Below are 24,390 nucleotides of genomic sequence, written 5' to 3' on the forward strand. Positions count from 1 at the left end.
AAATCGTTTGCACTGAACACATTTATACCTCATTTTCATCAGCTCTCTGAATGAGACTAGTCCTCTAGCAGTAATTAGGGTTATTCAACTGTCTTAAACTTTCCTCACTCAGGAGGGTGAATATAAAGATTTTTACATCAAATAATATCAGAACTATAATTCCCCCATATCTGATATTTAACTTACACATTCAACACTCCAACACAGTGTTATTTTCCCTCACCATTGATCCATACTGGCTGATAATTGGATAAAAATCTCAAAGATGAGTCTCCATATTCTGCTCTGCACCTATAAACTCCTGTGTGATTAAAAGTTGTGAAACTAATGTGGTAGAAGTCTCCAGACATGATTTCACCATGACTGTCTCTTATTTCTCTGTCCTCTGTGTACCAGCTGAATGTCCAGCCTGTAGAGGAGTCTGTAACCTCACAGCTTAGAGTCACTGAGTCTCCTTCAGTCAGCCAGCTCTGTGGAGATACACTCAGTACTGCCTCTGGTCTCTCTGTTACACAGGAAATGCAAAATTATAAATCAGTACATTAACAATATACACAGAAATGGAGGAGAAGTGTATTGGTACCAACCTTTAAGACCAAGGAAGATGTGTAATTTATAATTTATTATTATTAATTATTACTTATAATAATTTATTATTATTTATAATAATTTTTCAGTCTTTTGTTGATATGCTGCTTAGTGTAGCACACACTTGATGGTGTAATTGCAACTACTATTAGCATTGCTGTATGTATCTTTTGAACTGCAGATTTTTTTTGTATTATTGTTTGTGAGGAAATAAACATGTTCATGTACAAAACCCATGCCTCTTGCTTGTCGAGTGAACGCACCTGGGTGCCTTATTTAAGTTGATTACTAGGGTTATTTGATTTCCTTGGTAAAGGTGATTTCCTTGGTTTACCGCTTATAGAACATATTTAGCATGCAGTTTTAGTCCCTCAAATATACTTTAAGCATATGCCTATAAAATTCAAGACTCACTTGATACAATCAGTGTAACAGCATCGCTGATCTCTGAGCTTTGAGAGCCATGTCTCTCTCCTCTGCATGTGTAGTTACAACTGTTGGAGGATCTAACAGGCCAGATAATGAACTCCTGCGCTGTGTGATCTCTGTAGTCTCTGAAGAATGTGCTGAATCTGTAGTATCTATCAGATATATCTAATGTCTCATTATTCTTATACCAGCTGTATGTCCACTCAGTGTCTGCTCCCCCATGTATGTCACATCTGAAAATAACTCTCTCTCCAATGTACACATGTGTACCCGGCTTTATGGACAACACAGCTTTAGGACTGCCTAAAAAAAAACAAAAAATAAATCTGTTACACTTAACAATATAGACTATAAAATAATTTCCAATGTTAAAGGCATTTGAACACTACAAATTAATTAATAAGACAGTGGTAACTCAGCAGATATATCTCACCTTGAGCATGTGACACCGGGGTAGGTGAAATGAGCACTAAACAAATAAAATACAGAAACAGAACATGATAAAAACATGAAAAACCTGATGATTATTGAGTCTGATGATGACCTGCAATCAGCTGTTGATTGATGGCACCTAAAGGGGAGCCATTTTAAATCCCTGGACTGGCTCTCACTATCTCTCTTACACTCTCTCTGGCTTGCTATTAGCACTGCAGCAGCGGTTTTTCCACTAGTGTTCTTTTTTATTTTTGTCATTATAAGTTAATAATTTTTTTTTGATTGGCAAACCCGTGTTTTGTCCTTGATGTTGCTTCCCCGAGCCAGAATTGTAACACATGTTCTCACCATGCTTGGTGGGTTTCCTCCGGGTACTACAGTTTCCTCCCGCAGTCCAAAGACATGCAGGTTGGACTAATTGCCATTTCCAAAAATCGTGTGTGTTTGTGTTGTGAGAGGGAGTGTGTGTGTGTGGGTGTGTGTGTGTGTGTGAGTGTGTGTGTGTGTGTGTGTGTGTGTGTCTGTGTATTTGTTTGTGTGTGTGCCCTGTGATGGATTGGAAAAATTATGGGGAAAAGTGGAATGGATTTCTTATTTAATTAATTATTGTTTAAAAAAATAAATGATTATGCATACACGAGCTGCAGTAGAGCTGTGTAAGCCAATATCCCTTAATGACTGATTGTACTTGCAGTTTTCTACATTTTCATAGAGTGCATGTAATTTTTACGCTGTCCCTAAGTTGCACACAACGCAGCTCCGCTTTTAACGGGGTTATGCGCCTCCCAGGATAAATAATTTTGTCATTTAACTAAATCAAATTTCATCATAAAATAAAACATGTCAAAAGAAAAGTCCATTCAGTCATGGATGATATTTTAAACAAAAAGCAGCAAGCAGCTGGACATCGGGACATAGAGCATAAGTACGACACATTGGCCTGGCAAGTGCAGGTCTGAGCAGGTCAAGAAGCTCCATAATCTGTTGCAAGGCGAAACCTTTTTTTTTTTTAAATAGCCACCTCAGGCAAAATATGAAAAGGGCTAAAGTTTTGCCTAAAGGAAAAATTGGCATGAACCACACGGCTCCGCGGACGGCGCCGTCTTCGGTTTAGCACAGCAACATGCTGTATCGCTGTCAAATTGTTTGCCACCTGTTTAATATTAAAAGTGATTGCCAATTTTAATGCATTAGTCACATTATGAAATAGGCTAATTAAAAGTCACTCTATTAGTTCTGATATCAAATTAAATAAAATTCTTAAACAGGCCTACAGTATATTCCATCATTAATACAACTTTGATGGTGGTGAGATGTGCTGTAGGTGTGACAGAAGAGTTCAAGGTGGAGGTGGGTCCGCATCAAGGATCGGCTCTGAGCCCCTTTTTGTTTGCTTTGGTGATGGACAGGTTGACAGATGAGGTTGGACAGAAGTCTCCATGGACTATGATGTTTGCAGATGACATTGTGCTTTGTAGCGAGAGCAGGGAACAGGTCGAGGAAAATTTGGAGAGGTGGAGGTACGCTCTGAAAAGCAGAGGAATAAAGGTTATCTGCAGCAAGACGGAATACATGTGTGTGAATGAGAGGAACCCAAGAGGAACAGTGAGGCTTCAGGGAGCAGACGTAAAGAAGGTGCAGGACTTTAAGTACTTAGGATCAATGTTCCAGAGCAATGGAGAGTGTGGAAAGGAGGTGAAGAGGCGGGTACAGGCAGGTTGGAAAAGGTGGAGAAAAGTGTCAGGTCTGTTGTGCGATGAAAGAGTATCAGCGAGAATGAAAGAAAGGTGTACAGGACAGTGGTGAGACCAGCGATGCTCTAAGGCTTAGAGACAGTGGCACTGAAGAGAAGACAGGAGACAGAGTTGGAGGTAGCAGAGCTGAAGATGTTGAGGTTCTCCTTGGGAGTGACAAGGATGGATAGGATTAAGAATGAGTTCATCAGAGGGACAACCCACATTAGATGTTTTGGAGATAAAGTCAGAGAGGCCAGATTGAGGTGGTTTGGACGTGTTCAGAGGAGAGATGGTGAATATATCGGTAGAAGGATGCTGAGGTTGGAACTGCCAGGCAGGAGGTCTAGAGGAAGACCAAAGAGGAGATTTATGGATGCAGTGAGAGAGGACATGAAGTAAGTTGGTGTGAGAGAAGAGGATGCAGAGGATAGGGTTAGATGGGGGCAGATGATTCGCTGTGGCGACCCCTGAAAGGGAACAGCCGAAAGACAAAAAAGAATACGACTTTGATAACGTGCCATAATATGCTTCCATACACCGCTGATTTATAAAGACTGCTGCTCAGTAGCGGCGACTAGCGTCTTGAGCTGAAACTACGCTAAGAATGAGTAAGGGTTGGTCCAGACCAACCTTACGAACGTGTGACTTACCTAAGAGATACTTAGTGATAAGAAGCTTTCAGGAAACTGGGCCCTGGCCATTTTGATTCATACATTATCTAACATTTTATTCACATTTCCATACTTTTGATTGTGACAAAATTAAAATTAAATTCAACGGAGTAGGGATTCAGCACAACACCTGGCTCTGTGTTGTGTTCTGAATCTGAATGATATTGCTCATGTTAAACTCTGATGTATTACATTACATATCATTATTGCATCATTCTAAATGCTTATTATATACATTTATCATGCATCATAACTCACAAATAGATGGTAGGCATAAGATTATAAAATCCAAGACTCACCTGATACAGTCAGTGTAAGAACATCACTAATCGCCGACATCTGAGAGCCATATCGTCCTCTGCATGTGTAGTTACCACTGTCGGACTCATTAACAGGCCAGATAATAAACTCCCACATTGTGCGATCTCTATAGTCTCTGAGGAATCTGTTAAATCTGTAAAATCTGTGGTATCTGCGGAATATGTATTCTTTATTGAATATGTCTTGATCTAATGTCTCATTATTTTTATACCAGCTGTATGTCCACTCAGTGGCTCCTCCTTCATGTGTGTCACATCTAAAAATAACTCTTTCTCCACTGTACACATGTGTACCAGGCTTTATGGACAACACAGTCTTAGGACTCCCTGAAAAAAAAAATTGTTTCAATAAAATGATTCCCAGTAGGACAGAGATGAACAGAAGCATTAACACATTACAACTTATTTGATTAAAAGTAAAATTCTGTTGTCAGTGTGGTGGTGACTCAACAGCTACAGTATATCTTACCAGTGGTGTAAAGTATTTTAGTAAATGGACTTCGTTACTGTACTTAAGTATTTTTTGTCTACTTTGTAATTGTACTGAGTATCAAAAATATAAGCAACTTTTACTCTCTACTTGACTACATTTTTGATTGACTGTATGTACTCTTTACTCCAGTACATTTGAACGGACACTTACCGTTGCTCATTACATTGTGATTGTGCGCGACAAGTCGGCATCTTTATCTGCCATGGCTAATTGCTTGGGCGAAAGAAGCGATATCGCCATCTGCAGGATGCTGAACCCAGATAGCACAGGTACGTCACGAAGATGTCTGCTAAAGAGCGTATCATCTGGTAAACATTTCGTTCTTTTTTTTATAGTCTTATTTTGATCGTCTGTAAATTGCCTGTTTGAGCTGTCAAAATATACATCGTCTTTACATCTATACAACGCCTATACGACGTATCTTTATCATCCGAAATTTCCTGGTATGCGAACGGGAAGCTGCAGCATCAACTATAAGAGCAAACATCGCGAGAAGAGAACACAATTTGTTGAGAAGACAAACGTTTGGCGGGCGTGTGGAAAAGGTAAGCAGGAATTAAATTCCCATCTTTCTAAATAGAAACAAAATACTGAACATAAATGTCACCTGCTGTTTAGCGATGTTTAGTCACGTTATTTTGGTTTGAGCTATTTCTTGTATTTTTAATCACACTTAAAATACCGACGGTTATATGCGCGTGCTTAATCTGCGGTTCGGTTCTGGTTTCGGTCTGTTCTCATGAGTTGTGAAGCGAGAGGAACAAAGTATAAATATTGTTCATTTGATAAATTAAGTATCATGAATTTTAATTGAATCTATCTCTGTATTTTTTCACAGGAGTTTGTGAGTGAAAGTGTCCTGTCTGCATCTGACTTCAGGAGTTTCCTGACCAACCGTCTCTAACGGTCATATTTAAAAGTCATAACGGACAGTTATAAAGTACAAAACTTTCTGTTGGTGTTAATTTTTTTTCCATGATTAATACTTATTTGTGGTGTTTTATGTTTTGTACATCTTTTCAAATTGAGACCTCATTTGTAAGTTGCTGCTGGTGTAAAACAGGGTTTTAATTAAATCTAAAATAAAAATCTCTGTTTTATCCGTTTATCTTATGCTTCCATCCTTCACAGAATTCTGTTGACCATGGTTAATTATAGTTAACCGAGGGTATTTAATTAAAATAATGGGAGGGGGGTGTTTTAATAAAACGACGTCTCAGCCCTGGGGAATAAGATCTGGCTCACCGGATCACTGAGTCGCCTCTTTGCCTCCCCCTAGTGTGTCTACGTGTGTATTGGTTTCCCGTTGATTTCTGTTTGCACCAACTTGAGTACACCTGTGTCTACCTTGTGTGTCTCCCTATATATTCCAGTCAACCCCGTACCACTTTGTCTCTTCACTGTTGTGCACCCTCGTGTTTGTCTCGCTACCATCGTTTGTGTTTGTGTTTGTGTTTACGTTCCTCCCAGGACTGAGCTGTGTCTGCAGGTGCGGGCGAATTAGAGTTTGGGTCCTTCTCTAAGAACTAAGGAAAGGCTGAGGAGAATATCAGCTCTGTGTTCATCTCAAGGTCAAGAGAGACTTGTTTCTTGTTTTTTTTTTCTTTTCTGTTTATTAATATTAGCCCGCCTGCAGACCGAACCTGTGGAGACGTTCAACATGTTGCCTTGTTTATTTTTTGTTTCTGTGAAGTTAGTAAATAAAAATCAGTATACTTTCACCCTGCATTTGCATTCTCCTTACCAACATGCAAGACATGACATGACTATATTTGAATTTTAAAAATTTTAGTGCAATGTAACTAATGTATCATTGAAATTATAAATTTTGCATCATGTGTATTGAGCTGTGAGTTTGTGATGTATTTTTTCATTAAATTGTACGTAGTTTACCGAGTTGAAAAATAATACTGCTCCTCTTTGTTTAATTTAAATAAAGAGAAAACATCCTAATCACTTGAAAAACTACTCTAACCTGACCTCGATCGCTCAGGAGAGGAAGAATGTGAGCAAAAATATGGAGCCCCTAATGAAACAACTAAAAATTGGAGAGATCGAGATCATTTCTCAAGCAACCGTTGATATAAAAGCTATACTTCGATTCATTGTATAAGGTCTCCAACCTTTTAGCGTGGTTGAAAAAGATGAATTTAAGGACCTGATTCATGACCTGCAGCCTAACTCTACTGTACGATCAAGATTAACCATCTGTACCAAGATAGAGAAAGCTGCAGGAGGAATGAAGAAAAGTGCAACAGAAGCAATGAGCAGGGTGGAATACATCTGTACTGACACAACTACTTATTGCTGAAATTCAAGGCGGCGCAGCTTTATAGGTATGACAGCGCACTGGATTGACCGAGACAATCTACAGCGAAGCTCTGCGGCACTTGCCTGTCGAGAATTAAAGGGGTCACACACGTTTGATGTACTTGCAGCTGCGATACATGACATACATTCTAAATTTAAGATTCATGAAAAAGTTATCTGTATAACAATAGACAATGGATCAAATTTTTTGAAAGCCTTTCATGTCTATGGAGGTGAAAACATACATGGCAGCAACACAGAACAGGCAACAGCAACCCCATCAGAAGATGAATCTGGCACTGAAGATGAGGAGAACTGTGAGGAGATTGAATATGTTGAGGTTGCTGAAATTCTAGCAAAGTATGATCTTGAATTTCATTTGCCCAAGAACCAACGTTGTGCTTGCCATCTTCTGAACTTGGTTTCCACTGTGGGTGTTGACACTGCATACAAAAATCAAGATTGTCCTTCTCCAAATGTTGGGCTTTGTGGAACAAAAGTGGCTGGTCCAACAAGGCTGTGGAGATGATGGAAGAGGAATGTAGTATGCGCTTAATTCGTCCAAATGCCACACGATGGAACTCTGTTTCTTTCAGTGGAAAGGATCCTGAAGATCATGATGGAAAAGGGAGATGATGTTTTCCGGATTCTCTGTGCGGAATTCAAAATCCCCATGAGTAATGTTATAATGTACAGTAATGATGCTGTGCGTTTTCTTTTAAAGTTTCTTTCAGAGACTTTATGCCTTTTTCCACCAGCAAAATTTAATATTTGTATGCCATCAAGGCATCCTGAATTGTCAGATGAAATGATGAATATATTTTTTTTTTTTTATGATTGCTTAAAAAATAGGAAACCGGAGCAGCAAATCATTACAAATCAATGCAAATTGTTCTACTATCCTATGAAACATTTATATCCTAAATAAGTAGCATCTATATTTTTCTATAATCAGTTACTTTAAATAGTCTTAAACAAGGTTTTTCTTTCATAGTTTCACTTCTGCAGAAAAGGCCTTTCTTGGGGAATATGTCACGGCTATGGTCCCTGTTGCCAAAGCGATTAATATCTTCCAAGGAGAAACCAATATGCATATGGACTGGCTTGTACCAACACTCAACGTCATGGTTTCCAAACTAAAACAAGCCAAGATATCCATAAAACTCCGCAAGAACCTGGTAGATGCAATCCTTCCATGTGTAAATAAGCTCTTCGGTGACGTGGTCAATGATCCTGAGCTGATTGCGGCCGCAGTCCTGCTTCCAAAGTTTAAAACTTATTGGACAACTGATGCTGCCATTCTCAAACTTGGTTTGTTGACACAGGCATATAAAACTAAATGAAGAGCAGTGACATGCTAATTAATATAGATTTTTTTTCTTTCTTTCTTTTTTAATTAATTGCAAACTGATTTTAGAACTAATTTAAACATTTCGATGGAATAATGGGTGTTCTATATATATTCTCTGTATATAATTTGGGACATTAGGCAATATTCTATATCCTTTATCAGTAATGTGTGAATTTTTTGGGAACTTTGTGGAATGCTGAGATAATGTATTTTAAACTGAATAAGTGCATATATGCTTAATTTTAAAAGTACTAAAAATGCTTTTGAATTAATTTTTAAATTGTTGCAGAAACATTTCCAAATGTGTATTGTATTGTTTTGAAGGCCTTGACTTCATAAAGGGAAATATGGAGGAGAACTCTCAGCTTACAAATGATTCCACTTCATTAGAGGAAGAGGATTTTTTTCAAGCCACTGAAGACATCTCGGGCACAACAAAGCCCAGCAGTGCTTGATGGCTATCCGACATGTGCTGGTGACAACATGGGTGTCCTGAAAACCTTCCCACCTCTGTTGAAGTTGTCATTAAAGCTTAACCTGCATCCCCCCCACCTGCATCTGCTGCTTGCGAGTGACTTTTTAGCAGTGCTGTCCTCATTTTCAGTCCAAAAAGAACTAGAATAAGTTCCAAGAACTTTGAGAACCAGATTTTGTTAAAGTTGAATAAAATATTGCACCCTTCTAAGACTGAAAGGTAAATCAAATCAAAGTCCGCTCTGAATTAATTTATTTTATTTTATTTTTTTTGAGGAAAAAATATCTTTTACTTGTGCCTTTTTTGAACATTTGAGTTTGACTGAGACGGACTTTTGTTCTGCCATTTTGAAATATTGAAGTGTTCAATTTCATTTCTATATTGGGAAATAAAACCTCTTTGGGCCTACATTCAGTACGAGTAAAATACATAAGTTCTTTTAAAATCAGATACTTTAAGTCTTATTGGAATTGGTGACTTGTAACTTGTAATGGAGTCATTTTTACAGTAAGGTATCTGTACTTTTAATTAAAAGTTTTCAGGTACTCTTTACACGTCTGTATCTTACCTTGAGCCTGTGACACTGATGTAAGTAAAATCAACACTAAAAAGGGAACAAAAACAAAAAAGAATGAAAAAGATTAATTCTATGGAAAGATTTAGAGGCAATTAAATTAGACACACAATGTGTTAAGCATATCAGCATAATTAACCTTAATAACCTGCAACATATGGAAATTAAATTAGCATCTAACACCACTGTAGCAGATTGTCTCCAAGCCAAGATTCCCCGGCAGACTGTGGCTGCACATAATCTGCTCATTTGAATGATCACTGACTATGATCTTCCTTCTCCAAACATCAGCACTCTGCCCAAAACAAAATGCTGCACTGGAAATACCATCTCACCCTGGCCACACTGCTTCAATATAAAAAAAATAAATAATTGAAAGCAATAACAACCACCAATCCAGAAATAGCTTTTTTCCAAATACTGAGGTTATACAGGGATTTGTTTTTCACCCATGAGCTGAGCACACAACTGAAGCACATTAACAAAGTTAAAAGTAAAATATAAGTTGGTTTATCACGCATATGCAACTTATAGCACATGTACTATAAAAATGCTCAGAAAACATTTTACCTGTTGTTACAGTGCTTGTAAACAATTTGTGACATGTCTTATTTAGTATGGAAGTAAATGCCTTTTTTTGTGTCCCACAATTTAATTATTCTTTTTTTTTTTTTATATTTGTAAACAATTTATGTGACTTTGTGTAAATCCAGCATCATTACATTAGTGCTAAAGAAATGACTTTATTTTTAATGCAAAAATAATACAACTTAATTTTTCTAACTTTGTTTCATATAATTTCTTACATTATTGCAATACTGCTTTTAAGCTCAACTATACTGGTAATTCCCAGAATTTCAAAATCCACAAAAGGGGGTAGTGCATTTTTATATTTTTCTCCAAAGCTTTGGAATAGCCTTCCAGACAGTGTTCGGGGCTCAGACACAGTTTCCCAGTTTAAAAGTAGACTCAACTTTTTCTTTTCTTTTTTCACAGTTCTTCCATTTTTGTGAAGCTGCTTTGAGACAATGAACATTGTTAAAAACGCTTTATAAATAAATTCGAATGAAATTGAATTTAATATAACCTACCCCTCAAAAAAGCTAAAAACCAGTGGTAAATATGTTTTCAAGAGTTGAATTTTTTTCAATTCTTTGCAACCAAAATGACATAAAGCAGATAAATGACTATTGCCAGATTCTAGACTCACTTTTTCTATAGCGATTAAAAAAGAAAGATTTAGTGGCCAACAGTGGTACTACCACACAAAAAAGCAGGTTACCATGACTGTGACTGTTGGCCTACATAAATGATAATATTTCCTATAATGATTCTGATGATTTTAACATGTTACACTGAAAACCCTAATAAGTTAATTGGACTAAATTGATTGAGTAAACTCGTTGCCTCAATTTAATTGAGTAATGGAATCCTCCAAAACTTGCATATTTAAGTTTATTTAACTTGGCGGTTTTGTAGACTGTACTTAAATTATTCAGTTCAACAAACTTAGCACTTATTTAATGTATTAAAAAAATTGCGTTCACTTGGTATACATTTTTTTTAAGTGTACTTATCTATTTAAGTCAACTCAACATGAAAATTTAACTTAAACCTGTTAAACAACGTTCTTATATTTGACTGCAAGCTTTGTGCACACCGAACTGAAATGAAATAATGAACAGCATTTTTAAGCTTAGATTTTTTTTTATTGACAAAATGCCACAATTTTCCACCCGAAAGAATGTTGGACAGTACTTTATTAGGCACACAGCACTTACGGCAGGAGCAGCACATTCACACAGGAACCACCATCCAATTCAGCCTTAGCATGAACCGGAGGACATTTCACACGTCACCCCTTACCCCCACACACACAAACAGGGCCGAAGCCACTAACCCAAACACCCTTTCCCAACATGGTGAACACACCGACATCACCGCAAAGCATGCTGGTCGTCAGCCGCCGCCCCGCCCACGCCACATTCACATTTGTGAAAATTGACCTTTTGAAAATGTTTTTTCCCCCAAAGGATTAATCATGATTTTGAGCTCACAACACTTGAAATCTTAAGTTTATGCATTTTGATGGTAAATAAGTTAAATGAACTTATATTTTTAAGTGATGGGTCCAAAATGCAAAATTTTAAGTAATTTTTAGTCAACCTTACTTGATTGTATAAGTAAAGACAACATTAGGGTTTACAGTGTAAATAACCCTCTCATTGCAGTTTTCTTCCATCTACAGCCTGGCTTCATGACCCACTGGGAGTGTTTCAGTTGCAGAGCAGCTTGACTTGTGTTTTAACCTAGAATTAATACTCGTTTTACATGGTTGTGTAAAATAAAATATAAATGTTTATGAAACAAGTGCTACCTAAATGTTTAAACCAGTGCTTTTAAACAGAAGTTTCTGGCAAAAACAGACGAGAATCATGCTGTGGCGTGGCATGGGGAAAATTTCGTGAGATAATATATATGTTCTTTATTTCATCACTCTGTATGCGTGTGTTTTGTACATCATACTGTATATTGCCACTTTAACTGCAAGGAAAACTTGAGTGAGTTGAGTGCCCGGTATGATATTACACAAAACGTTAATGCGCATGCACACACCCTAGCTGATGATTATATTTTGACAAGTCTGAATGCCTCTTCTTCCTGTCCATATGAAGCTCTGATTTTAATATTTAGTTGCTGCTTTAGTTGTGGTTTAGTTTGAAACTTTTTTTTTTTTTTTTTACTAAAAACTCAAAGTCTATACCTCCATACAGTAACTGTACTTTCAAATGTTTTGCTAATGGTGATGTAATAGGACTCCTGGCTTCATGTTTTTTTTTTTTGGTTTGACAGCAGCCTTAACTGATTGGTTTATTTAACTCGGCCTAAATCCTTTGGAAATGGGCTGTGGTTCACTTCAGCCATTGACTAGATTGCCAGGGTTATTACTCTAATGATCATGTCTCATCCACAACATGACCCTTTCACTTCTGGAGAATTCCACTTTTGGAGAATTCTTATTTTCAGTTTTGTGGTTTCAACCTTGGCCATGTATACTGTTAAATATAAAATTTACCTATTTAAAATGATCTTTCTTTCCACTTGGTTTGTTTTGTTTGTGTTTTTCTTGAATAAATGCCATGAATTTTCTCACATGGTTAACATGGCTAATATGGTTTTGTTAACATTTTTCGGTTCACAAAGAACACCACAAAAGCTGAAATATATTCAAAAGCTTGCATTGCACAATACTTCCATAAATGGATGTGCAAACATTATACAGTCATTTTCTTTTAGCAGATCAAATAATAATAAGAGGTTGTCACTGAGCAGCAGATGACAGCAGGACACAGAAGATCAGGTACAGATTCCAACAATACAAACTTGTTTACACTCATTAGATTATTTAAACCCTGTGTTTTAAACTTGCTATACTTCTACGCTTACAGTACCTGTTGGTTTTGTTCTGTTTACAGTATGTTGAAGAACTGCATCAGCATCTAATGCAGCACTTACAGTAGGAGCCACTTCATATAGCCCTGGCCATGTGAATGGCGTGTGGCTGAATTTTAGTGTTTGTCTGTTAGTTTTTGCGTGATGCATGCACAAACAAAGAACAAATTGTTTCACAGGGGGATTTACAGGTGTATTTGGCTGAGCTTGATGTAACATACAATCTAGGCTTTGTTTCATTGCGATCGGCCCACTGGAAAAGAAAATATGCTAATTTGAAATGTAAATATGTAAATACATAACCAGTGATGGTCATGCATCTAAATCGCACAGCTGGAGAATATTCATCTTAACTGGATCTCGGGCTTCCTCCCCATTATAAGAACGAGGCAGGGAGGTTAGCTCGAGGTGCTGGAGGACGATTAAATACAGAGATTGGCATGACTACAAAGGCATAGAATAAATAAAAATCACGAATCACTTTTTCCACATAGAGCCAGTCAGACTTGGGCAGCTTTTTTCCCTTAATAAATAAAATCATCATTTAAATACTGCATTTTTTATTTACTCAGTTCAGTAGGTCATGATCACCTGTTCACTTCTGCTCCAAATTCCGTCCCGCTCCTTGCTTTTCACCGCCTCATTCATCGCTCCAAATAAGTAGGGATAACTGCAGGCTGGAGCAACTAGGCGTGCCGAAAGGTTGGGCCTGCCAAAAGATAGGGGGCATGTCAAAAGGAACTGGTGGGTGAATGGAGCTTTTGCGTTGGCCAATCAGCGTGCCGAAAGGTAGGGGGCGTGCCAAAAAGTAGGGGCGTGCCGAAAGGTTTCTAATTAATGAATGGAGCTTCTGCGTTGGCCAAACAGCGCTAATCTTATTTATATGTAAGTACCTTTATTTTAGCGTGGAAGAACATGGCGGCGGTAAGGCTTGGTGTAGTTAGTCAATATAAATATTTTTTTTCTTTATTTTCGTCATTTAATTGTTGGTTTAATTGTTGTCGACAGACACATATTACTGTGGCATCGGATGGAAAGGAGTGTTAACAGCATTTAATTCTGACAGAGAGTTTGATGGATTTTGTTCTATGGACTGCTACTACAGTATTGTCACACCTGTGCTATCACAGTCCGGGGGAGTGAGATCCGGTTCCCCGGACTATATTCATGACAAGTATGAATGAATGAGCAGATAACTTGTGAAGACAAGCTCTTAAACGGAGCAGCTCTGCCTCCACATTTGGAACTAAATAAATGTTTTATTGTCTAAAATGTGTCTGTTTACTAAATTTGTGCCACTTCAAAGGTTACTAAACTGTACTCCTCCTCCTCCTTATTGTGGTGTTTTATGAACCATATTTGTCCTTATCAGGCAATGTGTTTTTAGTTTTCATGCACTTTTAGTAAAACTACAGAAAAACAACTCAGTTCAAAACATTCTGAATGACTAATTCTGTAACTTTTTTTGGTATGTTTAACCAATACAAAGTTAATAGTATTCCAAAAATATAAAAATTACATTAAACATTTTATGAACAGCTTGTGGTACTATATTTTTTTTAATAATTGGAATTTGATTTTGATTATGGGTTTATTACAGTTAAGGCTAGAAGGAATACAGCTCGAGCTCTATTGGGCATGTGCACATCAATCTAACGTTTTTTTTTTTCTCTTACTGTACAACAATAAAACTTTTTGTATTACAGAAAGGATTAGTTTTAGACGTGAAAAACGATCCAAAAGGTATAACAATTCATTTCATTGTTAGTTTCCGGTCGGAGCTATATATCCCTTTTAGCCACGCCCATGACTCAAATGCGCGAGGATGATGTCAGTAACCTGTGGCAACGCAGTAGAATGTTTGGAAAGGAATATTTGTAATATTAGTATTTTACAGGAAACGAATGGAATTTTAATATTGAGTATTATGTTGGCTGCATTACAGAAACCTGACCTCGACCCCTGTCAGCTGTCCAGTTACAGGCCAATATCAAACCTCCCCTTTATCTCTAAGATCCTGAAAAAGATAGTAGCGAAACAGCTATGCTCATATCTACATAGAAATGGCATACATGAACTGTATCAGTCAGGATTTAGGCCTCATCACAGCACAGAGACAGCACTCGTTAAAGTAGTAAATGACCTCCTATTGGCCTCTGATCAGGGTTGTGTAACTATGCTTGTATTACTCGACCTCAGTGCAGCTTTTTACACCATTGATCACGCTATTCTTCTTCACAGATTAGAAAATGTAGTAGGAATTAAGGGTACAGCCCTCTCCTGGCTCAGATCCTATCTGACCCATCGTTATCAATACAGTATGTAGACTTAAATTGTGATTATTCTGCATGTTCTCTAGTGGAGTTTGGCGTTCCGCAGGGCTCAGTTTTAGGTCCACTGCTTTTTTCCCTTTACATGCTTCCTCTGGGCAACATAATCCGTAAGCATGGTATTAGTTTTCATTGTTATGCTGACGATACACAGTTATATGTCTCAGCAAAACCTGATGAGAAAAAACAGCTTACTGAAGTTGAGCAATGTGTGCAGGACATAAGAAATTGGATGCTAATTAACTTCCTTCTGCTTAATCCGGATAAGACAGAAGTTCTAGTCATAGGAACGCATACAGCTAGGAGTAAAATTTTAGATCACACCGTAACTTTAGATGGCCTTTCTGTTCCATCAAGTGCAACAGTGAAAGACCTCGGTGTGATTATAGATTCCAGCCTTTCATTTGAAGCACATGTAGATAATATTACCAGGATAGCATTCTTTCACCTCAGAAATATTAAAAAGAAATATATGTATTTGTTTTTTTCAGGGACATTGGCTAAAGTAGTGTGTGGATGTCTGTGATTGGCTGGTTTTGTGGCAGTTTTGTAACACTGGACAAAGTTGAGCGAGCGTACAGGCAGAGTCGAGCGCGCACAGAAAATAAATGTCGCACGCGCGTGCAGACAGAGTCGAGCGCGCACAGAAAATAAATGTCGCACGCGCGTGCAGACAGAGTCGAGCGCGCACAGAATCGAGAAGTCGCGCGTGCGCGGAGAACATGTTGAGCGAGCAGGGGAGGAACTGCACGCGCAGAATCGAGCTGTTGAGCGCGCAGTGGAGACATTGCACGCGCATATAGTGCTTTGTCTGCTCTCAAAATGTCAAACCACGCGCTCAGAATTGTGGCAGAAATATAACGCCATAAACTCACACTTCCGCATTCCCGCCGCAGAGTTTATTCAAAGAAACAGCAAGCGCTCACTTCCGCTTTCACGCCACAGAGCCCATTCACAAAAAACAGCGAGCGCGCCTCACGGCACTTCCGCATTCCCGGAGTTCATCGATTATAGATGCTGCGCGCGCTGTACACACACACCCCGGTACTGCAGTACCACGTTCTCACCGTGGAGCTCTTTTCAGGAATTATAAGCACTTTCTCTGCACTTGGATCCTCAACTCCTCCCCGACCCATGACACACTGTGTAATATTAAAATGTGTTTAATGATATTAAGTGAGAAATTTGCGAAAATGTAAAGTTTTTTTACAACACTGTACATTATATGGCATTACAACATCATTGGTAAACCACTAAATATACTATGCATATACTTCTACACTTATCTATAATGTTATTATCTTATCAATAATAGCAGTAGCTAAGAATTACTCATACCAGCTTGATTATAAATACATATTTGGACATATATTACAGTGATACCACGTAGCTAGACGTCAGGTTCCCTCTATTGCATTCATTTCAATGCCTTCTTCCCTTTCTCTTACAGTGCCAGAAAAAAAAAAAGTTGAAGTACAGCAGGCCTGTGTGTGTTAGCAGGACTATAAAGATTTGTTTGTTACTGCACAGCTGCTTTTGTAAATGTTGAGATAATTAATGACCTTCTACTTTTATAATAATTTAAATAATGTTCAGTAGTTTGGGATTATGTTTTTGTGCACAAACCATAATAGTAAAGTTTCATGTATATTTTAATGCACTTTCTCAGCATAACTTAGTCTAGTTAATGCTAACATGGTTTTGTTTAATCTTTTCTGCTCAGATGCTCCACCACAGCAGCTAAAGACATTTTAGTCAGTCACCGTCATTTCCAATGGTTACAACTTCTGTAAAAAATTTATCTGTCTATCTATCTATCTATCTATCTATCTATCTATCTATCTATCTATCTATCTATCTATCTATCTATCTATCACAAAGAACAACTTTTGTTGTATCACTACAATGACAGTAAAGTCTCTTTATCTTTATTTATCTATCTTTTCTTTTAGTTTTTCTTATTTTTTCATCCAATGTTATCTCATTAGATTAGATTGCTGAAGTACACACAATGTCCTAATCACACAATGAGCTCATCACTCAGGACATTCAGACTGCAGATGAACAACTTTATACCCAACACTCACTCTAATGAAGACACAAAGAGAACATTTACTCACAGAGCATCACAGGGAGAGGACTGAACTCCATCTTGTCTCTATAATGACTGACTGACAGAGCAGTGGTGTGAGATCTAAAGCCCCAACACTTCCTGTGTTCTTAAAGAAATAGAATATAGTCACTACACTATGCATGTATGTATGTGAAAGACAGACAGAGAGAGAATGTTTTTTTAAACTCCATAGTGGTTAATCTGTCTTGTTCTAAAACAAGACACACTTTATGAAGGTGTTGTAACTAAGACTTAAAGAACATTAGTTAAATAGACATAAAGTTAAAGAATGAATAAGATAACAGGTTGATAATAGGGGAGGGGTGGTACAGGGATTTTCTTCCCTGAAATAAAATCTGTATGTGCTTTATCATTAGTAAAAGTCAATGGGAAGTCCATTGATTTTTGCTTCATACTTTTGTACCCGTCTCTCAGTGCTGAATGATTCACACACTAATAATAATGTCAATATGTCACATGGTCATCAGTATTTCAGAAGGTGTGAAAATGTGGTTTTGTTCTGTTTATGGTGAAGAACTGCATCATCATCATCTAATGCAGCTCTTACAGTAAGAGGCACTTCAAATAGCCATGGCCATGTGAATGGCGTGTGAATAGTCTGTGGCTGAATTTTAGTGTTTGTCTGTTTGTTTGTGCATGCATCACGAAAAAACTACTGAACAAATTGTTTCACAGGGGTTTTCACAGGTGTATTTGGTTGAGCTTGAGGTGACATACAGTATCGGCTTTGTTTCATTGTGATCGGCCCACTAAAAGAAAATATATGCTAATTTGACATTTAAATATGTAAATACGTATGCCAGTGATGGTCATGCATCTACAGTAAATCTTACAGCTGGAGAATAATCATCTTTACTGGATTTCTGGCTTCCTTTACATTATAAGAACGAGACAGGGAGTTAAGCTCGAGGTGCTGGAGGTCTCCGGAGCAAAGTTGCACAGTGGACGATTAAATACAGAGAGTGGCATGACTTCAAAGGCATAGAATTAAATAAAACTCACAAATTACTTTTTCCACATAGAGCCAGTCAGGCTTGGACAGATGTTTTCCCTTAATAAGTCAAATCATCATTTAAAAATGCATTGTGTATTTACTCAGGTCATCATTGTGTAATATTAAAATATGTTTGGGGATCTTTAGTGAGAAATATGGGAAAATGTAAAATTTTTAACTTTTTTACAACACTGTACATTATATGGCATTACATTATCATTAGTAAACCACCAAAAAATAAATACGACTGACTACACTATTCATATACTGCTACACTTATACTCTACTATAATGTTATCAATAATAGGAGGAGTACTACCTAGTAGTACTAGTAAGCACTACTTTCCAGTAGCTAGTAAGAATTACTCATACCAGCTTGATTATAAATACATATTTGGACATATATTACAGGGATAACATGTAGCTAGACATCAGGTTTCCTTCTCTTGCATTTATTTCAATGCCTTCTTCCCTTTCTCTTACAAAAAAAAAAGAAGTTGAAGTACAGCAGGCCTGTGTGTGTTAGCAGGACTATAAAGATGTGTGTGTTACTGCACAGCTGCTTTTGTAAATGTTGAGATAATTAATGACTTCTTTTATAATAATTTAAATAATGTTGTGCAGTAGTTTGGTATTATGTTTTTTGTGCACAGACCATAATAGTAACAATGTTTTATGTATATTTTAATGCACTTTCTTAGTATAACCTAGTCTAGTTAATGCTAACATGGTTTTGTTTAAACTTTTCTGCTTACAGAAAACACCACCAGTGGCTCCACCACAGCAGCTAAAGACCTTTCAGTCAGTCACAACCATGATTTCCACTGGTAAAAGTACAAACAACAGTCACCAGAATAGTTTCGTTCAACTTTTGTAAATAGATTTTCTACATTCTACAACAATACTGGGGATTTCAAAACTATAAAATAACACACATGGAATTAGGTAATTACGTAACAACAAGAAAAACAATAGTTAGTTGTTATTTTAAGACACAGAGGTCAGACTTTCTGTAATAGTTCTTGCAAGAACAGTATTGTCAAGTGCATTTGCAAAATCCGTCCAGCACCATAATGAAACTGGCTCTCATGAAGGCCGTCCCAGGAGGGCGAGACCAAAACCTACCTCTGCCGCAGACGAGAAGTTCATTTAGAGTTATCAGCCTGAAAAATGACCAATTAACAGCACCTCAGATTAGAGGCGTTATGAAGTCTTTACAGAGCAGAAGTAGCAGAAACATCTCACCATTAACTGTTCAAAGGAGATTAATGCATTTTTGGACGCCTTCAGCATTCCTTTACAATGTAGAAAGAAATAAAAATCAGGAACCATCATGGAGTTAGAAAGTGACCCCAAACTTTTGAACGGTAGTGTATCTATCTATCGATCTATCTTAAAGAACAATATCTGTTGTATAACTACAATGACAGTAAAGTCTCTTTATCTATATTTATCTAAGTTTTCTTTTAGTTTTTCTCATTTTTTATCTAATGTTATCTTATTAGATTATTTAAACCCTGTGTTTTAAACTCACTCTACTTGTACTCTTACCTGTTGAACTATCATAGTTACTGAGAGTAGTTACACATCAAACTAAACCCTTCTCATAACAGATATGGATCCACTGATCCACCTGAGCAGTCATGCTGAAGTACACACAATGTCCTAATCACACAATAAGCTCATCACTCAGGACATTCAGACGTTCACCTGTCACTCTAATGAAGACACGAAGAGAACATTTACTCACAGAGCATCACAGGGAGAGGACTGAACTCCATTCTGTCTCTATAATGACTGAGTGAGCAGTGGTGTGTGCTAATGTCTCAGCATTCTCTGTGTTCTTACACTTGGCATGAGAAAAAAAGAGGAAGTGTGAATTTAAGGCGCTAAAACTATATATTTTTTTACATGTTTCCTATTATAATTTCTTCCTCTTTTCAGAAGAATCTCTCTCAGGTTAGATGGTCAGTGGTTCAGACACCACAGTGGATCTACAAGGGGGCAGCTGCGCATGGCTTCCTTAACAGATTTTCCGAAGTTTGGTTACTTATTGTGTCTAGAGGTTATAACCATAAAATAAAACTAACAGAGAAATAAAAAATCACTAAAGACTAATCACAAGCCAGATGCTGAACAAATTCTCCTGCCAGAGTCCTTCTATGCACTGATGAGAAGCTGTTTCTCTCTCTCCCTCTGCTGGTGTTATAAAAGTAAACGTGAAATTGTCACGATTCTGGTATAAAGGCTGATGTTACATCGCTGTGGGCGGATAAAGGGCAGGCATAAACGCAGAGGGTTCTTGTCAGATAACCAGTCTTTTATTAACACGTAAACAAACAAAACTTTCCCAAAACTAAATAATCAATGTACCGGCTACGGAGGCTTAATAAACTCATAGGCTCTCTACAACTCACGACGACTTCAGACTAAACATACAGTACTTAAGACTTCAGACTAAACTTACAGTACATAAAGACTTCAGACTAAACTTACAGTACATAAAGACTTCAGACTAAACTTACAGTACATAAAGACTTCAGACTAAACTTACAGTACATGGAGACTTCAGACTAAACTTACAGTACATGGAGACTTCAGACTAAACATACAGTACATGAAGACTTCGGACTAAACATACAGTACATGAAGACTTCGGACTAAACATACAGTACATAAAGACTTCGGACTAAGCATACCATAAATAAAGACTTCTGACTAAGCATACCATACATGGAGACTTCGGACTAAGCATACCATACAGAGACTTCTGACTAGACATACAGTACATAAAGACTTCTAACTAGACATACAGTACATAAAGACTTCTAACTAAACATACAGTACATAGTGACTTCCAAGCCTGGTACACATTCGTGCGCCCCAAAGAGCGACACACGCACACCTGCGCTCTTACGAGTGGCGTACCACATATTCACGCTCTACGAGCGACACACGCACACCAATGCTCCTAAGAGCAGAGTACTACCATAGACTCTCTAACGAGCGTCACACACACCTGCGCTCCTACGAGCGACATACCACACATTCACGCTCTACGAGCGACACACGCACACCTATGCTCCTAAGAGCGGCGTACTACCATACACTCACGCCCTTACGAGCGACACACACCTGCGCTCCTACGAGCGACATACCATACATTCACGCTCTACGAGCGACACACGCACACTTAGGCTTAGAACACAACATAACTTAAAACCAAGAAACAAATGGACAAAAGACACAAGAAACAGTACTCACATCATACACAAGTTAACGTAAATACACATATCTACATATAACAGAGCCCAAGCCTTCCGAGCCAGTTTAAACATAAATTCCTAATAAACAAAACAAATGCCCACTAGACAGTCTCAATGCTCGACCCAGTTTCCCAGAACTAACAACCTTTTATAACGTCTCTAATGAGCCACCTCGGCTCAGGTGAAGCTTCATCATCACCTGACCGAGGTGCCTTCTGGGAAACTGGGTCTTCTAACAAGACTACAACCACGGCCACAGTGCCCTCTAGGGGCAGTCCCTGACAGTACCCCCCCCCCCTTAAGACGCTCCTCTGGAGCGCTATCGGCAATACCTTCGCCCACCTCCCGACGTCGACGATCTAGTTCGTTGAGCTGGGTGGGAGGGTGGGCCATGCACCTGGATAGCCACCGTAGTCGAGCCACGGATGCAGCTGCTGGACCCTTTATGAGACCCAGGCAGTTGAGGCAGCACTGGATCGCTGGAGTAGGCCGGGCGGTGGAGGCCGCACTGACTTGCTCTCGTATACTAAGCAGCAAAGGCAGCACTGAGTCGTCCTCCCAACCGGGCGGCCGATGCAGTACTGGGTCTTCCTCAACGCCGGGCAGCAGATGCAGCAGCGATCTATCCTTGTTGCCCAGCATCGGCGGCAGCCCTGCTCGCTGTCGAGATCTAGCGTTGGTGGAGCCCTGAGGTCAGCGCAGGATGGTGGAGCCAGTTCCGGATCCGTTGATGGACCTGGCTGAAGAGGCAGTGCCGGATCAAGGTGGGCCAGGCGGCGGAGGCAGCACTGCGTCGCTCTGGGAAATCGAGCCTCATAGGCAGCGCTGGGTTGTCCTCCGAGCCGGGTGGCCGATGCAGCACTGGGTTGTCCTGCCAGCCAGGTAATGGAGATGGTGCTGGTTCCTTTCTGTGAACCCGACTGATGAGGCAGTGCCAGATCAAGGTGGGCCAGGCAGCGTAGGCAGCACTGTGTCGCTCTGGGAATTTGAGCCTCATAGGCAGCGCTGGGTTGTCCTCCGAGCCGGGTGGCCGATGCAGCACTGGATTGTCTTCTCAGTCAGGTGATGGAGATGGTACTGGTTCCTTTCTGTGGACCCAACTGATGAGGCAGCACCGAATCATGTGAGCCAGGCGGCGGAGGCAGCACTGTGTCGCTCTGGGTACTTGAGCCTGATAGGCAGTGCTGGGTTGTCCTCCTAGCCGGGCGGCCGATGCAGTGCTGGGTTGCCCTCCCAGCCGGGCTTCCACTGCTGCGCTTGTATGAGGCTAGAGTCTCGCCGGAGACTCTCTGGGCTTTACTGTGGGCCCCCCCTCTGCTATGCCCTTGTTTTAGGTCGAGCATTCTGTCACGATTCTGGTATAAAGGCTGATGTTACATCGCCGTGGGCGGATAAAGGGCAGGCATAAACGCAGAGGGTTCTTGTCAGATAACCAGTCTTTTATTAACACGTAAACAAACAAAACTTCCCCAAAACTAAATAACCAATGTACCGGCTACGGAGGCTTAATAAACTCATAGGCTCTCTACAACTCACGGCGACTTCAGACTTAACATACAGTACATGGAGACTTCGGACTAGACATACAGTACATGGAGACTTCGGACTAGACATACAGTACATGGAGACTTCGGACTAGACATACAGTACATGGAGACTTCGGACTAGACATACAGTACATGGAGACTTCGGACTAGACATACAGTACATGGAGACTTCGGACTAAACATACAGTACATAAAGACTTCGGACTAAACATACAGTACATAAAGACTTCTGACTAAGCATACAGTACATAGTGACTTCCAAGCCTGGTACACATTCGTGCACCCCAAAGAGTGACACACGCACACCTGCGCTCTTACGAGTGGCGTACCACATATTCACGCTCTACGAGCGACACACGCATACCTATGCTCCTAAGAGCGGCGTACTACCATACACTCGTGCCCTTACGAGCGACACACACCTGCGCTCCTACGAGCGACATACCATACATTCACGCTCTACGAGCGACACACGCACATTTAGGCTTAGAACACAACATAACTTAAAACCAAGAAACAAATGGACAAAAGACACAAGAAACAGTACTCACATCATACACAAGTTAACGTAAATACACATATCTACATATAACAGAGCCTAAGCCTTCCGAGCCAGTTTAAACATAAATTCCTAATAAACAAAACAAATGCCCACTAGACAGTCTTAATGCTCGACCCAGTTTTCCAGAACTAACAACCTTTTATAACGTCTCTAATGAGCCACCTCGGCTCAGGTGAAGCTTCATCATCACCTGACCGAGGTGCCTTTTGGGAAACTGGGTCTTCTAACAAGACTACAACTACGGCCACAGTGCCCCCTGACAGGAATTGAAAAATGTCTGGCTATAAAGTTATGGCAGAGAGGGAAAACAATCATTATGAGTAAAACAGACCTGATCATTAATTTAAGCTAATAATTTAATAATAATAATACTAATAATAATAATAATAATAATAATAATAATACCATAGCTAGGTTTCCTGAAAAGTTAATTATCCACAAATTAACCAAGCAAACAACAAAAATGCACACAGGCACAATCAACATTAATATATATATTTTTATGTTATATTTGTCAGAAAGCCCACACAATGTCTGAGAGTCAATCATTAACTTTTTTCTTAACTGTTCATGTATTTGTATAGTATAGTTGTTTGCAGGCTGTATTATTACACATAAACACGCAGACGCACACACACACACACACACACACACACACACATTTACACACTTTGGTGAGGTCAGGACATATTAATAACAGGTTAAACAGAGAAAGAAAAAAA

General features: G+C 39.0%; 1 protein-coding gene across 1 annotated transcript in view; it reads right to left on the reverse strand.

The window, feature by feature from the left end:
- Nucleotides 1-22,201, reverse strand: part of LOC128507244 (uncharacterized) — a 32,002-nt gene extending 9,801 nt beyond the window's left edge. The window contains exons 1-4 of the mRNA XM_053478017.1: nucleotides 21,892-22,201; nucleotides 1,451-1,486; nucleotides 1,288-1,320; nucleotides 359-505 (exon numbers count right to left, since the gene is read on the reverse strand). Coding sequence (XP_053333992.1) covers nucleotides 359-505; nucleotides 1,288-1,320; nucleotides 1,451-1,486; nucleotides 21,892-22,201 — 526 coding nt within the window. The remainder of the gene's footprint in view (nucleotides 1-358; nucleotides 506-1,287; nucleotides 1,321-1,450; nucleotides 1,487-21,891) is intronic.
- Nucleotides 22,202-24,390: the final 2,189 nt, after the last annotated feature.

Source organism: Clarias gariepinus, chromosome 1, assembly GCF_024256425.1.
Source record: "Clarias gariepinus isolate MV-2021 ecotype Netherlands chromosome 1, CGAR_prim_01v2, whole genome shotgun sequence".
Taxonomy (NCBI): Eukaryota; Metazoa; Chordata; class Actinopteri; order Siluriformes; family Clariidae; genus Clarias; species Clarias gariepinus.